Source organism: Canis lupus, chromosome 1 (assembly GCF_003254725.2).
Source record: "Canis lupus dingo isolate Sandy chromosome 1, ASM325472v2, whole genome shotgun sequence".
Classification (NCBI taxonomy): domain Eukaryota; kingdom Metazoa; phylum Chordata; class Mammalia; order Carnivora; family Canidae; genus Canis; species Canis lupus.
Genome location: NC_064243.1, coordinates 2,729,759 through 2,746,154, shown reverse-complemented (window position 1 = coordinate 2,746,154; position 16,396 = coordinate 2,729,759). Strand labels below are relative to the sequence as shown.

Genomic DNA, 16,396 nt, shown 5'->3' with positions numbered 1-16,396 from the left:
GCATGACCAGTGACATGTGAGTGATGGCACCTGGGGGCAGATGCTGGGGACCTCACGACCAGCACCTGCGACATCCCCAGCTCCTGTGCCGCCATGTCCCCTAATTCCAACGTGGCAAAACTGCCTTTGTTTAAACACAAATCGCTCAACGATTTCACAATCAGCAGTAATTCTAAATTCTGTAGTTAGAGACTGAGCAAGTTTTAGAGACCCCTTTAGAAACCACAGGTCAGAAGCCTCTTTACATTCCCAAGACTTTCAGAGTCAGCATGATACGCACGCAGCCAGAGGAAAAGTGACAACTTAGGTGTTTTGTGAGCACAGCCAATAAACCCGGGCTTTCCCCAAAAGACCCTCTGCTTCCACAATGACCCAGCCAGGCAACACCCGGAAAAGGCATACAGCACTCTATGTGCTTGCTACGGCAAAGCCACTCGGGACTCAGCTCCCTGATGGGATGTCACCACAGATGCCCCATTCACACCGACTCCGGGAGCCACTGCTGGAAACTCGGGAACAATGGGAGCTTTTTCCCTTGCAATACAATTTTTATCTACAGAACATTTACATAATTACATAATGAGAGCTCACAGATTCTCTATTCAAATTAATGGAATAACAAAGTAATACAGTTTTGATTCATAGGCACTCTCAAGGATCCCTCCACCCCTTGCCCCTCAATAACTCAGATAAAAGACATATCTGCTCAAGGCGAATTTCAATCTTGAGTTTGTTCAAAAGTCCTCAATCGCATGATTGTTCCGAGACAACGCGAAGCTACAAGACAACGCGAAGCTAGCAGCGCTGACACCAAGAAAAGTGAGCACAATGCGACGTCGAACCCAAAAGCGCGGGCGCAGAAGCGAATCAGCCCCCAAGCCCCCAAGCGTGAGATGCCGGTGACCCGAGAACGCGGTGCCCGTGCCGGGCCCCCCTACGGATGCGGAATTCAGGATGTCCCGGCATCCCCTGTGAGGAGGGGAGAGAGGCTGAGCTGTGTGGAAATGCGGCAAAGCAGCAACCCGGCCCCCCGCCCCCCGCCCGCGCCTGTGGCCCGTGAGCGTCGCCAGCGAGGACAGACAGTAGCGGGACAGCATCCCCGCTGGGGCTTAGCTCACCTGCTCACTCTCCTTCCTTTTCCTTGTCAACTAAAGTGGACACACGTGGTGTGCGCCCCTAGTTACTCCTCAGAGCTCACCTTGCCTGAGCCCCGCTTGGGCACACCCCTGTCACCGCCAAAGAAGCGCCCGAGGGAGTCAAGGATGCCCGTGTCTCTGTGCCTCGGGAGGAAGCCATGCCTGGCGTGATCCATGGCGCTTGCTGAGGCCAGGTACTTGGATCCGTGCCTCTGGGAGGGTCTTTTCTGTGACGCCATCACATCCAGGCCCTCGGGAGTGGCTGCGCTGTCCTCTTGGATGGTCTGGAGCTCGTCTGACTCCGAGGGCCTGTCTTTGAAGGTGTTGTCCTCCCTCCCCGGGGCATCTCGGGAAAAGAGGCGGATCAAGTGGGGGCGGCCCCCTGGGTCAGCTGGGTTGGCGTCCTGCCAGGCATTCTTTGGGTCCGCTGTGCGCTTGGAGTCTGTCACCGCTGTGTCCTGAGAGGGGGTCCCATTGTTCTGCTCCACATCTGCCTCCCCTGCAAACAACAGTGAGATATGAACACGGGCCGTGCAAAGCAGAGTGAGGGACAATGCGGCTTTCTTCCAGGGCTGGGGACCTGCTTGTGTCCTACCAAACCCACAGAATGCATGCGCGCCCGGGGCCGTCAAGCTACCTGGTAGCCCCAGATCACTCGTGGTGGGACCCAACCTGGACTGAGCGTCCTACTTGCAGGTCTTGTCTCGGGGAACCCCAGGGGCTGCCTCAGTTACTCGACACCTGGTGCCCTAGATAAAGCGTACCCCAGCTTCCTGCTGAGGAGGCCCAAGCAGACACAGCAGTCACCCCTGGGCGCCGCCGCTGCTGCTGCTGGGCGTGGAGGGGCCAGGGCTGCAGGCGCCTCTGTGGGACATCGAATCCCTCCAACTCCACTGGTGCACAAGCTAAGCGTGTTGGGAGCAGTGGTTTGATCAAAGGTATTTTCAGTGTTCTCGATAAAAATGGAACTTCCCACATCTTTTTGCAATTCATGCCCTAAAGAAATGGGGCATTTAGAATCCTTGAGTTTCCAGATTCCACAAGAGGCCTCTTGCATTAGAGAATTGCTTATTCAGGGTATTTTAATTTGGCTTTTCTTCTGCAAGCAGCCCCAGTTACAAAGTGTGAAGTGGGAATGGCGTATTCTGTGAGCCATATGACCTTCTCCCAGCTTTCACACATGTACGGGAAAATACCGCATTTCCTTCCAGAATGGCAACACACCCATTTTGCTCTCAAGTTACAAGTTAGGTTTGAGGGTATGTCCACCCTACTTCACTCCCCCCTTCATTACATATCTATAGAAAATGTGGGTTTACTCATGCTTTCCTCTAATATCATCCATCCATCCATCCATCCATCCACCCAACCAGCACCAATCTGTTCACTGACATTTACCAGCAACAGCACCCACTTGCCCATTTATCTGCTGAGCCACCTACCTACCAATCCAGCTACTGATCCAGTCACTGACCTGTCCACCCAGCTAACCCTCCACCCAGTCAGCTGCACATCTTTCCACCTACCCACCCAATCACCCATCCATCTGCCCGCCCACCCACCCAGCCCCCCAACCATCCATCCACCTGCCCAACTACCCACTCACCCAGCTGTCCAATCATCTATCCACCCACCCCCAGCCAACCACCCACCCAACAGCCCAACCATCCATCCACCCACCCAACCATCCACTCACACACCCAACCACCAACTCAGCCACCCATCCATCCACCTGGCCACCCATTCATTATTTATGGAGCACTTAATAACCATCATATACTGAGCTAAATGTTTGGGCTGCAGTGATGAAAAAGATGTGGTCCTTGTCTCATAAACATTAATGGAAATGAATATTAGGAAATGAAGTATCCCCCAAAAAGGCAGGTCCCCATCCTAAGTCTCAGTCCCTGTGAATGTAAACTTATTTGGAAATAGGATCTTTTGTGGATATAATCCAGGTAAGATGAGGTCGTCCTGGCTGAGGGTGGGCCTAACCAAGTGACTGGCTGGTGTCTGTATAAAAAGAGGGAGATACAAAAGGGATATAAAAAGATACAGACGCAGACACACAGGGAAGGGACCTTGGGATGGTGGCAGGGACGGGAGTGACGTGGGAACACCCGAAGGTAAGAGACAGGGCACAGGTCCTCCCCTAGAGCTGGTGGCGAGAGCACAGCCCTGCTGACACCTTGGTTTCAGATTCCCGGCCTCCAGACTTTGAGAGAAGAAATTCCTGTTGTTTTAAATCACCCAGGTTGTGGTACTTTGTTGTTGCAGCCACAGGACACAACTACTATGTATAATTTCCTATCAACCTGTGATAGAAAAGACAACAGAGCAGGATAAGGGGCTTCAGGGGCCCCTGAGGGATGGCGTGAGGGGTCAACGTACACACTGGGGCGGAGCTGAGGGCCTCTGCCAAGGGGTGGGCACCCAGCGCGGGTCTGGCAGGGAGAAGTAGAAAGGTCTGGAGCTGGAGGGCCTGGTGTGAAGGAGAGGCCAGTGTGAGGTCAGCAGCGGGGACAGGGGTGGGGGGAACGAGAGGCCAGGGAGGCCCAGGGGCCCGGTCAACATGGCACAGGCCTCAGAGCCCAGGAAGGGCGCCCAGGAGAGACCTGCAGGTGGGCCCAGGTGGGTGGGGCTGCAGGCCACGGGAGAGAGAGGTGAGGCCACAGAGCTGCGGTGCGGCGGGTGTCACACGTGTTCTCGAAGTGCATGTCTCTACAACACACGCTTTTGCTAACACGTCAGGAGCAAAGGGCCAAAGACTTCATGCTCTTTTGATGGAACCGCAGTGGTCAGGAGGCTGCCCCCCGAATGACACTCTTTAGGCAGACAGCACCTTCACTTGCGTCTCCAAGGTGGAGTGAGTCACTCCAGCATATGTCCTCAGTGCCCGCCAGGGACAAAGTGCATGGCAGGGACACCTGGCACCCGGGGTCACCGTGACCTCATTTAGGCCCCGAGGAGACAGCAGTTGGTGGCTACGCCTAATGCTTTAGGAATACATCACTTAGCGCGTGGCACGTCCTCCCTGACCACTGACGGAATCCAACTCCTTAAGAACACATTACTTAGAGTGTGTCTACCAAATGTCTCACGGCATCGGGGCGACAGGAAGATGCAATGTGAAGAACACCATGGCCAGCAGAAAACCGTGGATTTTTGCAGGGATGTGCTGCTAATTTATACGTTGACAAAGAAATAGAGGCTGATTTTCTAGCTGTGCTTTATATTCTGTGGCTAATATCAATTAATGCAAATGTGGAAGAGAAACACAAGCTATATTGTACAAAATTAAACGCATTAACAAAACACAAGCGCATCTGAATACTAATATTTGTATAACAGTTGGGCTTTGTGTCCTTGAATAGGGCTGTTTGTGAGACAGGGAGAAGGGCATCCGTGTCCTGAAAGTAGCTCCTCTGAGCACACAGGGGCATGGGGAAAGGTCGGAATCTGTGAATGTGCAGCCTTTTTGGTAGCGACAAGCGCAGTTTTAATTTGTCAATTAATATCAGCTTTCACCAAATTAAAGCCCAATGTGGAGTTTCTATTTAGACAGTAATTGTGGAGCATAGCATTCAGCACACAATTTGTGAGGCATGGACCTGGTTCTGGCCAGAACATGCACTTATAATGCTCGGTTATGGTTCAAATTCTACAGGAATTTGTGATAAAACTTCTTAAAAAAAAAAAAAAAAAGAAAGGCTCACCTCCATCTAATTGCTAGAACGACCTCTAGAGAACTTTGGTGGGAAATAAGCTGAACTTCTGAAAACGATGCTGTGGAAATCACGGAATGTCTTCCTGGGACATCTCTGCGGAACAGAGACGTCATTCCCTCGAGAGTGGCTCCTGGGGCAGAGACACCCCCAAATCAGAGGATGACACTGGGGGGCACCATGTCTACTGTTGAGGGAGCTCACAGATGCAGACCTAAGCCAGGCGGTCCCCCCTCCTACCCCTGGGAGTCAGGCCCCTTCCCACCCACTCGGTCCCCGGCAGGCGGGGTGTCCCAATGCCTGTGGCTTTGCCCCTGGGAGTCTTTCTTATGTGACCAACCACAACCACCTTCTTCCTTTTTCTTTTCTTTTTTGGCCACTTTGTGCTGGGGTCTTGCTACATCGCCATTGCTGGTCCTGTAGAGCCCAGCTCCTCTCTTGGGATTCCATTTACCCACTGCTGCTGGAAGGGCGGGCACAGTCCAGGGCCCCAGTCCGGGCCTCAGTGCCATGCACACCCAGGACGGGCTTGCCGGCCCCCCTGGTCCATGTCCTAACCCGCAGGCCTGTGCTGGGCACCTGCGCTGAGCTTCTGGGACGCAGCTCCAGGGTGGTCAGCGGCACAGCGCGGCCGTGAGTCTGAGGGGTCCAGCCGAGCTTGGCCTCTACCTCGCCCCACAGTGAGTCTGCACAGGCGCCCGGCACAACCGTCCGATCACTGACACGCCGATGTCGGCTGGGCCATTCCTCCAGAGGGACACAGTAGACGCCCGGTCTCCGCCTGCCCTCCTGCCCCTTCTTTGCTAGAAGAACTTAGCTGTTGGCATGGCAGCTGTTAAATTGCTTTTGATATTCTTATTTTTAAGTGAAGACTTCCCTTCAGTCCTGGAGGGCTCTACATCAGGTCTAAGGAGCTCTGGCTTAGAAACGGATTTCAGTCGGATAATCAAATTCTTTCTGGTTATGAGACATTTTGTAATATTCTAGATTTAATCAGTTGACATGGCTCTGAGCTACCAGAATACACAATGGAGTCTCCCTGCTTGTTCTTTCACAAACTCCAAGTCCAAGTTCAAGTGTTAGGCCTGGGTGCTCATAATGACTGCAGCTCGTTGAGTGGGACTGACCTGACAAGCCATGTTGTCCACTTGTGCTCTGTGATCCATTGGAGAGCACCTGACCTCAGGGAGAGCACCTGACCTCGGGGAGGGCACCTGACCTCAGGGAGAGCACCTGACCTCAGGGGGAGCACTTGACCTCGGGGAGAGCACCTTACCGCTGGAGGGCAACTGACCGCTGAGGGGCACCTGACCTCGGGGAGAGCACCCGACCTCAGGGGGAGCACCTGACCTCGGGGAGGGCACCTACCTCAGGGAGAGCACCTGACCTCAGGGGGAGCACCTGACCTCGGGGAGAGCACCTTACCGCTGGAGGGCAACTGACCGCTGAGGGGCACCTGACCAGCTGCATCCAGAGTCAGAGCCAAGGACGGTCAGAGGTCTGCGAGGCACAGCAGAGAGGAGCCCCAGAGACCAGTCTGAACTGGTCTCTAACTAGCTGGCGGCCCTAGGCAGGTCCCTGACTGGAGGGTCTGCCCCGGCACGGGGAGACGCAGCCACGTTCTTGCCTTAAATCTCGCAAGGCCCCTCTCAGCGGCACGTGCTAGGATATGGCAGGCTGAGCTCCTACTCAGTGCCCCCACCCCGTCCCACAGCTGGCCACACAGAGCCCGGAGCAGAGGCCCTTGCTGCCTGCATGCTGGGTGCTCTGCATGCATTATCGACAACCCTAGAAGCGGATCATTCTAGGAGCCCCTCTGTTCATACAGAGGAAACTGATATAGAAAAGTTAAATAGGAATCAACGGAGGAGTTGATGTCAGTCCAGGTCTGCAATCGGCACATCGCAGCTCTGGGTGCCTCGTCGCCCGTCTTCTCCTGCCCTGACTGGCTTTAGCTGCAGCTAGGCATTTGCATCCAAGGGTAAAATTTCACTGCAGATAATTGGCGGCTACACCACGTGTGGATCACAGCTGCTTAACAGAGAGGGACTGATGAGGAAAAAGCCACCTGCCCTGAGCCCAGAGTTCAGCCAGGACCTGCACTTGCAATCAAGAGACCAAGATGTGCCCATGGGCCCAGGTGCTCTGCAGGTGGGAGGGGCTGTGTCCTTACACACGTGCCCCCGCTCACCCACACCTGCAGAACATGGTAATGACTGTTAAACACCCCAAAAAAGTTGAGTTCAGGAATCCTGAACACTGTATTGCCACTCTGGCAAGAAGTATCACCCCTGAGGGTTTAGAAGCCCAGAATGTAGTCTCTATGCTTGTTCAGAAAACTCCCCAACCTGTACCCAGAATATGACACACCCCAAATACTCCTAAGATTGTCTCAAATAATGTCATGACAAAGTGATGACTGTTCTATATTTAAATATTACTACTTTTTATTTTTATTTATTTTTTTTAAAATATTTTATTTATTTGAAGGAGTGAGTGAGAGAGAGAGAGAGAGATCTCCATCAGGGGGAGGGAGGGGCAGAGGGAGAGGGAGAAGCAGACACTCCGCTGAGCAGGGAGCCCAATGTGGGGCTCGATCCCAGGACCCTGAGGTCATGACCTGAGCTGAAGGCAGACGCTCCACCACTGGAGCCACCTGGGGGCCCCTTTATTACTACTTTTAATGTAGAGCATATATCTTTTGCTCTAGGCCACTACACCCATGGAAATCAAATTTCATGAATAACTTCCATCAAAATCACCTCTGTGTGTGTGCGTGTGTATGTGTGCTTGTCCATGAGAAAAATATGGATGTCAAGCCACAGTCCAGACCCAATAAATAAGAATGCAGAGGATAGCACCTAGCACCTGGTTCTGCTTTTTTTAAAACAGGTCAGTGGAGTGAGTTGGTCTCTGTCCAGATAGCTAGGTTCACCTCTTCACGACAGCACTGCGTGCACTGTTCCCCCTCACCTCCACTCACCATGCATGGTCACTGGGAGGAGAGCCCAACCTGGAAGACCCAGAGCATCCTGAGCCCGCTGCAGTGCGGGTCTGCTTCTTGCCTGTGGAAATGTCGTTGCTGGGACTGGGACCCAGCACTTTCTGCCTCTCTGGGTGGACTTGAGATGCTGCTGTATAGTGTGCTGAGTCTGTGGGTGAGGTCGTTGTGGGCACGGCCTCGGCTTGCCCCCTGGGTCTGCGCCTTTCTTCCAATGCCAGAGGCTCTCAGGTCAACACAAATAATAGTATTTATTTAGTTACTCAGAGCATGACTACACTGCTCACCAAAGCAGAATAAAGCATGATCCAGAAATCACCTGTGTGAATGCAAGTCACTCTATTATATTTAATTAAATAAGAATCTTCTACTGATAAGATGGGACAGTGCAAACTCTATAATGTTTTCTTCTATGAGTGGAAATCTCAAAACGCTACACCAAAGGGATCAGCGATTCACCCAGGCCATTTAATAAAATTTCAAATTCACGGCCGGTCAAATCTCCAATGAGATGGAAACAATGAAAAATGAACATCACTCAGCCAATTAGGGGTTTTGCCAATATTACACCTAAACACGTGCAGCAGACACTTAGCCCACCCAAGTCATCGCTGTTGGTTTAATTTATTCACATGCGCTATTCCCGTCTCAACGGGTGTCCACACTTCACGGGCCGGGGAAATAGTGAACGCTATGGGCGGAAGGAATGGGCCTTCACATTTCGGTCTTGGGACTTGGGCAAGTTGTTACCTTGCTGGCATATTAAGAGAAAACACACACCCACAGTATAACGAGCTCACAATTTCACTAAAGAAAGAAAAGGGATTTGGTATCAAGAGAACAAGAAAGGTGTCATCTCAGAAGAAGGGGCTGTGGAATGCCTTTGGGTCACTTCTTGGCACTCCTGTGTGTCCCAGGCCCACCCCAAATGGAGGCCCTGATGTCCAGCTCTGCTGAGGGACCTCCTGGTGAGGTCAAGGCTGGGAAAGCATGAGGAGGCCCTGGGTCTTGAACATGCCTGAGACTCTGATCCAGCTCCTCCTGCCCCTGCAAAGGCTCCAAACCCCACACATGGCACTGCTTCTACTTTGGACTCATCATTGTCATTCTGCTGCCAGCTACTAAAATACCCCCACAGAGGGGTTTTTGTGAACCCCTTTCCACATATATTCTTTCTATGTGACATCCTCAAATCCTTGGGCAGAAAATAAAAATTTGTTCTTCATTTTGAGGGATCAGACTGGTGTCACTCATCAAAATCTTGGCTTTCACAGCATCTATTCCAGGGGCACATCTAGTTGGGTTCAAAACCTAGAGTACAAATCTAGTTTGTTTGAGTTGTTTCAAGATCCCATCAATGGCCCTGAACCCCACAAAGTCCCAACAGAACTGATTTGATGAGTCTGTCCTCTATCATTGGGATTTTTCACCCAAGGAACTAGGATTTTTCCTGGTTCAAAAACATGGTTTCCCAGCTTACCATCCATGCCACTTCCTTGTGATGGGCCTCATATACCACAGACCCGGACACAATCTCCAAGGCCCTATAGGAGACCCCCAGAATCACTGCCTCTGAATATTGTCTAGGGCCCACGGTGTAGACGACTGTATAAGGAAATGGTGGGGCTCTGAGAGCTAAAGTACAAGCGGCTAGAAATGAGTGTTCCTAGGTGCCCAGGCACCAGCCAGAGGCTCACAAACGGCTCGCAGCCCCGCCCTGTCTCCCCCTGGATCGTGCACCTCGGGGAGCCCTACTTGCAGCATTGTCTGGTGCTGGCGGCAGAAGGGACCGTGCACGGACAAAGTCCTAGACGGGGCAGTCAGTCACCTCCCTGGGCTGGACGGGGCATCCGCACAGTGATGGGGATGCTGGCGCTGGGACACTTGGTGACTTTCATCTAAATGTACAATGGCACAATTCAGAGGAGCTGTAAGCGCTGTTGTCCTGGTGCGCTGAACCGTTTTCTCCTGAGCGATCTGCAATCCGGTTTTTCTAGCTTACAGTCCCTTTAGGAAGTATTATCCAAAAATAAGCCCAGATATCCCAAGGCACCACTGTACCCTGTTTTTCCTAATTGTTCAGATTCATCCTTAGCTTCTAACTCAAGGCAGCAAGCAGCATGAATCCACAAAATGGAGGAAATCTTCAATTATTTGGTCTTTGGTTGTTTTTTAACTCACGCTCTAACTTACATTTCCCACCCCCACCCCCCCATATATTTTCATCTTGTGGTATCTTCAAGATTACCAAGACACTGGAGCCATGGTACCATCTAGAATACCACGACTGGCCCTATCTCGGGCCCTCTCTCACCGGGACAGGTGGACGTGGTCAGGCAAGGCCGTGCACACCGCAGCTCCCGTCCCATGGGCGAGCGAGCCGGAGCCCCGCGCCGTTCTCTAGAGTCAGGAAGATCTTGAGATGCGGACAGGGCTGCAAGAGCCCAAGGAAAGTCCCCTGACGCTTCAGGCCCTCGGCTCCCACTGCCGAACCGAACCGCCGCCAGAAGGTGGTACCGTCTCCTGCAGCCCAGGGCTCGAAACTGAAATAAGAGAACATGAACTCTCCACCCCCCACCCCGAAGTCTTCCTAAATTCTGATTCTCAAGTCGCTTCTGCCAGAGGGCCGATGGTGCGGTCTGCCCTTCAGGGTTTACGGGAGGCAGCTCTGCCGGTGAGCACGCGACCCCCAGAGCGTGCCTGCGCACCTGCCGGCGGACTCCGGCCTCCGGCCTCCGAGCCGGTCCTCCCCGGGGCTGCCCACCTGCGCCAGCTCCTTCGGCAGGAACACGCTCGATTCCCCGGCGCAGAGATTCCAGGAGACCCCAAGAAACAGGAGGCAGAGCCTGTTACCTTTGTTTAGACCTGAGGCTGGGCCAGATTCTCATTTTCCCTAAAGGTATTAAATTAGTCACATACTATCGGAACAAAAGGTCCAGTGTGCTTTTCTGTAAGGGAGGCTTTTCTTTTTTTTTTATTGTTGTTGCTTGTTTTTAATTTTTTTTTTTGCCTCGTCACTCTGGGCCTGAAGGTGCGGGGGCCTCTGCAGTGGGGGCAGGGACCCCCACCCCCACCCCGGGTCCCACCACCAGAGTCTAGATTATAGACTCTCCTGGGAGTCTTTCTGAGGACTGTTTAAGATAAAAGCATTCTGACAGTAGAGAAGCATAATTAAAGCTCCTCAGACCTGCTATAACCAAGTGCAAAAATAAAAACCAGCCAGTGTGCAAAGGGAATGCAATTCTTAATGGGGGGGTGTGCTTCACAGCAGACACTGGAGATAACAACTGCAGGCCTGGCTGCCTGGCCCACCCTGAACCACCTCCAAGCAGGACCAGGCCGCCACGGGGAAGGGGGGGGCCCTGCTCCCTCACCTAAGGTCTGAAAACATGAGCTGCGGATGCAGGGGGTGGCGTGGGAACAAGGAGGTGCAGGCAAAGTGCCTCTGTCTCCATCTCTGGCCAGAAGCACCCCACTTTCTTTCTTTCTTTTTTAATTTTATTTTATTATTTATTCATGAAAGACACAGAGAGAGGGAGAGAGGCAGAGACACAGGCAGAGGGAGAAGCAGGTTCCCTGCGGGGATCCTGATGTGGGACTCAATCCTGGGACTCCAGGATCATGCCCTGGGCGGAAAGCAGGCACTAAACCTCTGAGCCACCCAGGGATCCCAGCACCCCACTTTCTAAGTGAAGTTCTTAACACTCGGCTTGCAGATGTGTCATTTGACAGAAAAGCATCCTGTCCCACTAATAAGATACATCCCAGAAGAAGAAGCAGCATCTTGCCAGGTGCGCGTGTGACCCATCAACCAGTGCCCATCATGGCGGGGGCCGGAGGTGCCACACTGGCCACCAAGTGTGTGGCTCTGTCAGGCTCTGACTGAACTCGAGTCAAGCGCCCCCATGGAGAAGCCAAGGGCAGGCAGCAGGGAGGGGCCTGTAGGCTCTGTTGCAGGGATAGCCACCTGGGAACCAGTGCCTCTGCCCGTGTCCCCAACTCCAATTTTAGAGATGGAGACAGGTGGGGGCCCCCTTCCTGCGAGGGGGTGCCTTGTATCCCCACGCCCCAAACCAGGCTTGGACAGAACCTCATTGGAAGAAGACGGTGACATGGGGCACCAGGGTGGCTCGGTCAGTTAAGCATCTGCCTTCGGGTCAGGTCATGACTCAGGGTCCTGGATCAATTCCTGCATCAGGGCCTCTCCTCACTTTGCAGCCTGCTTGTCCCTCTGCCCCTTCCCCCTGCTCATGTTCTTTCTCTCTCAAATAAATAAATAAAATATTTAAAAAAATAGAAAATAAGATAAACAGACCGTGACAAGCATGCCATCCAAAGGAGTAAAGGGCGGGGCAGGAGCCCCATGCCCATGCTTTGGCTGACCGTCGGCTTAAGGAAGGGGCACTGGGAGTCCCTGCACGTCCCTGACCTGGTGGCTGGGCCGCTCTCTGCAGAGGACCCGGAGGGATGGTGGGGGGTGGCCAGGGCGGGCGGAGCCATGGAATTTGCGAGTGTAGGCTAGGGCTGAAGAGGACCCTCCTTGTTTGTGGAGCACTTCTGTCCCTGGCTCACTGTGCTTGGGGTCACCGGGGAGGGCGAAGGAAACAAAAAGGCCATGGTTGTGGCTGTGGATGTGCTATGGCAGAAATTCTGCATCTATGAGAGGCATGCAGCCGCCCTCCAGGCTACCCGCACAGATTTCTTTCAAACTTTTCCACCAACGAATCTTATCAACCCACCCATCTCGCACGAATGCCTCCTTTGTGTACCGAGAACATATAGTTTTTATCTGCTCTAAATAGCTCACCCGTCGAGCCCTCCCACAGCAGGAGCAGGTCACGGGACAGGCAGCCTGTGTGTGCGGTGAACCACCCGCGAGGGCTGGGCCGGGCTCCCCTGGGAGTCTGCACTTCGTAGACACCCACGTTGTCAGAAGCCCGCTTCCCAAACACAGCTGGAGACACGATGAGAGATCACGAAAAAAGCCCACTTTCCACGTAGGTCCTGTGCCATGAGCAGCTTCTGCCCATCGTCACGGTAGCTCTGTACCGGCCATGACCAGGCCCGGAGAGGCTACGAGATTTCTCCCAAGGAAGTGGCATCACAGGAACACAGAGCTGCTTTTCACTGGGGAGTAAATCAGCTGAAAGAAAAGTATTCCTGCTTCTACATCTATTTTACACAGTGGGGCTCAGCAGACGCTGCTAGAATCACACAGAATTCAGACTGGGAGACTCAAGGTTGGGTGAGTCAAATCCAGTTGACTTTGGTTCTTGGTTCTACCACCTACTCTGTGGCCTTGAGCACGTGAGTTCATCTTTTCAAGTCCTAGGTGTCTCAGCTGCAGAGTGGAGCATATTGTTGGGGCTCCCTCCAGTACTGCCGAGGTGCATGTGATACAGGCTCTTAGCACTGGTTCAGTGACCAGCCATCCATCAGGGCTTTTGTTACTGTGGCTGTTAGACTGTTTGAAAAACGACCCCAGGAATACTTTGCACAGTGATAAGATCCTATGCATTTCCATCCCCCTGTCCATCCACCTGTCCACCCACTCACCCACCACCCATCCATGCAGCCACACATCCCTCCATCCATCCGCTCATCCACTTACCCATCCCTCCCTCCCTCCTTCGATCCATCCACTCATCCATTCATCCCTCCCTCTCTCTACCCACTCACCTATCACACATCCATCAATCCACCACCCACTCACCCAACCACTTGTCCATCTATCCATCCACCCAGCCATCCATGCATCCATCCACCCACCCAATAGTCATTTCATTCCCACGTTAGGCAGAATTCTAAGAATGGCCCCAATAATTCTCACCCGTGTATAATCCTTAAAAGCCTGTAAAGATGATGAGGTATCCCTTGTGATTATGTCACATGGGACTGTTGAATCCAATCACATTAGCCTTTTGAAGGCAGAGAGTTTCCCCAGCTGATAGCAGAGGTGAGAGCAGAGAGACTCTCATGCAAGCACCGAACGATGGGAAGCAGCACCGTAGGCTGCAGAGATGGATGGTTTACCTGCAGGGTCCAGAGGCGGGGCTCTAGTTGCTGAGGGTGACCCAAGATGACAGTCCCCAAAGACCTGGACACCTGATCCCAACAACTACACGGAACTGGATTCTGCCGACAACGTGCATGAGCCAGGACGGACGCTCCCCTCTGAGCCCCCATAAGTGTCCGACCTGGCAGAGACACCTTGACATCAGCCTTGGGGGACACTGAGCGGAGAACCCGCTGGAGCCAGCCTGGACTTCTCGCCACAGGCCAGGAGCTCCAGATGCATTGTTTTACGCCGCTAAGTGTGTAGTAATCGGGGACGCAGCAGCAGCAAACAGACACATGGCTGCTGTGCGTCCGGGAAAGGAGCTGGAACAAAACAGAGCTCCTGCCCTCACGTGCTTGCAGATCAGGAGACAGGAATTACCAAAACAAGCTCACAGATAAATACACGCAGCTTTACACAAAGGAAAGAGGGTCAGTGGGAGGGCCTCGGGGTCAGGGAAGTTGTTGGTGGGAAAGGGTTCGCCAGATACCAGGGGCCGCCGGTGGGGGGCCCTGGGCAGAGGAGGCGGCAGGCACCAAAGCCGGAGGTGGGACGGGGCCTGGACGCCAAGGGGAACGTGGTCCCAGCAGGCTGAGCGTGCGCACTGGGTGCTGAAGGCCATGTGGTGTGCTCTTTGCTCTTTATTCTAAATGCATGAGAAGCCCCAGAAGAGCTTTTTTTTTTTTTTTAAATAATAAATTTATTTTTTTTGGTGTTCAATTTGCCAACATACAGAATAACACCCAGAAGAGCTTTTTAACCAGGAAGCAACATAATCAAATGTACATTCTCAGAAAGTCCTTCTGGTTCCACTGAGGAAAAAAGCCAGTGGCAGCGATCAGTAGAGAGGCTGTGGGGCCTCCTGGGCAAGGGACGACGGTGGCCTGGGCTGGGGTCAGGGTTTTGGAGCTGGAGAGTGCAGATCCGAAGGCTGGGGGGATAAAAAGGCCTGGTTTTGGCAAAGCTCTGGGGATGGAGGAGGAGAGAGGGGTCATGACCAGCTTCCAAGCAGCATCGGCATCACCTGGGAACTTGCCAGAAGTGCAAATTCTCTGGCTCCGTGCCAGACCCGCTGACGAGAAACTGGGGTGGGGCCCTCAGTCTGTGTGGTGACAAGCCCTGCGGGGACTCTGACCGCAGGGCACCTCGAGTGGGCCAGCACCGCTCCAGCATACGGATGAATGTCTGCCAGATAAAAAAAAGCCCCTGCGAGGCTGTAACAGAGGCTCTCGATCCAGGCTGCACGTTCAAGCCCCTGGACGCACTGCCCCCCAGACTGAGTCCACACAAATCCCAGGTGGGTGAGGGTACCTTAGAGGCTGCCTACGGGGCCACAGGGCCAGCCAGGTGGCAGGTGTCTGGGTGTCACTGAAGGAGTGCCCGGGCTGTCCTCTACCCCGGGGAACATCAGACCAGCCTGTGCTGAAGCCCATGCCAGCCTGGCCGACTGAGGAGGGGTGCGGGCATCAGGTTGGTTCCTGCAGTGATTTTAATGTGTGTGTCTGTATGTCAACAGAAGCCATGGGGGCAAATGTGGGGCCAGTCTCTTCAAGGTTCCTGTATGTCCCTCCACCCCCAAAGTTCGATGCCTGGAAATAAATAGGAAGGTAACAAGGTGCAAGGTGTTGAGGAGCTACCAGCATTGCAGCAAAATGAAAGAAAAGTGGAAAGACCTCAGAACACCAAAGCAGCGTGATGCCCCTTAAGAGTGTCGCCCTTAAACCTGTCTTGGTTACCTTTATCCAAAACAGGGACTTTGACGCCAGAGTTCCAGGGTGTACACAATGGTCAAGCTCTGTGCAGACGGCCTTGGGGGGCTGAAGGCCTTTTCCTGAGAGAGGCGGTCTGCCCCTAGTTCGTGACCATCAGCAGCAGCCACAGAGAAGTAGCCCTCCTCTCCTGGCCCAGCCCGCTGGCCCTGACCCCGCATCCCCCAGGTCACTTCCTTTGCTGTGACCCACTTCAGCCCTTCATCCCTGCTGCCCCTCCAACCCGGCCCGAGATCCCCCAGCCGTGGGCTGTGACCTGCAGCGTTTCTCATTATGCGAGGCGAAGAAGCTGTGACCGCATCTCTGATTTGTGTGAAAATCACTACCTTGTCTGATGTGAGTTATCGCATCCTGAAACCTCATAGGATGGTCAGCTCAGCTCAGGCTTGTGTCCCAGTGTGGCTTGGGGTCCTCCTGAGCCAAGAAACCCGTCCAGGGTACCCTACAGGGTAGTGGAGCCCCTGGCCTGGCTCTGGGCGGGCCCAGGTCCATCCTCAACCAGGCGCCCTGCTCCCCGTCTGTCCTGGGGACCTGGGAGACATGCACAGCCTCTTCCTTCCTTCACGAGATAGAAGAGGTGCCGTGGAGCAGAGTGCAAGCATGCCTAGACAACCTGCCCTCTCACATTTGCACCAACTTGTCTAAGTGGCACCTGTGGGGGCAGCAATCGGGGCAGGGGACGCATCAGGCCGACGTGCAGAGGCTTC

At 53.5% G+C, this 16,396-nt stretch overlaps 1 protein-coding gene across 4 annotated transcripts in view; it reads right to left on the bottom strand.

Annotated features, from left to right (window-relative positions):
* LOC112643942 (myelin basic protein) overlaps positions 1-16,396 on the bottom strand; it is a 114,984-nt gene that overhangs the window by 31,699 nt on the left and 66,889 nt on the right. For all 4 annotated transcript variants that reach the window (XM_049111653.1, XM_049111654.1, XM_025421965.3 and 1 more), the window contains exon 4: positions 1,199-1,635. In XM_049111653.1, coding sequence (XP_048967610.1) covers positions 1,199-1,635 — 437 coding nt within the window. The remainder of the gene's footprint in view (positions 1-1,198; positions 1,636-16,396) is intronic.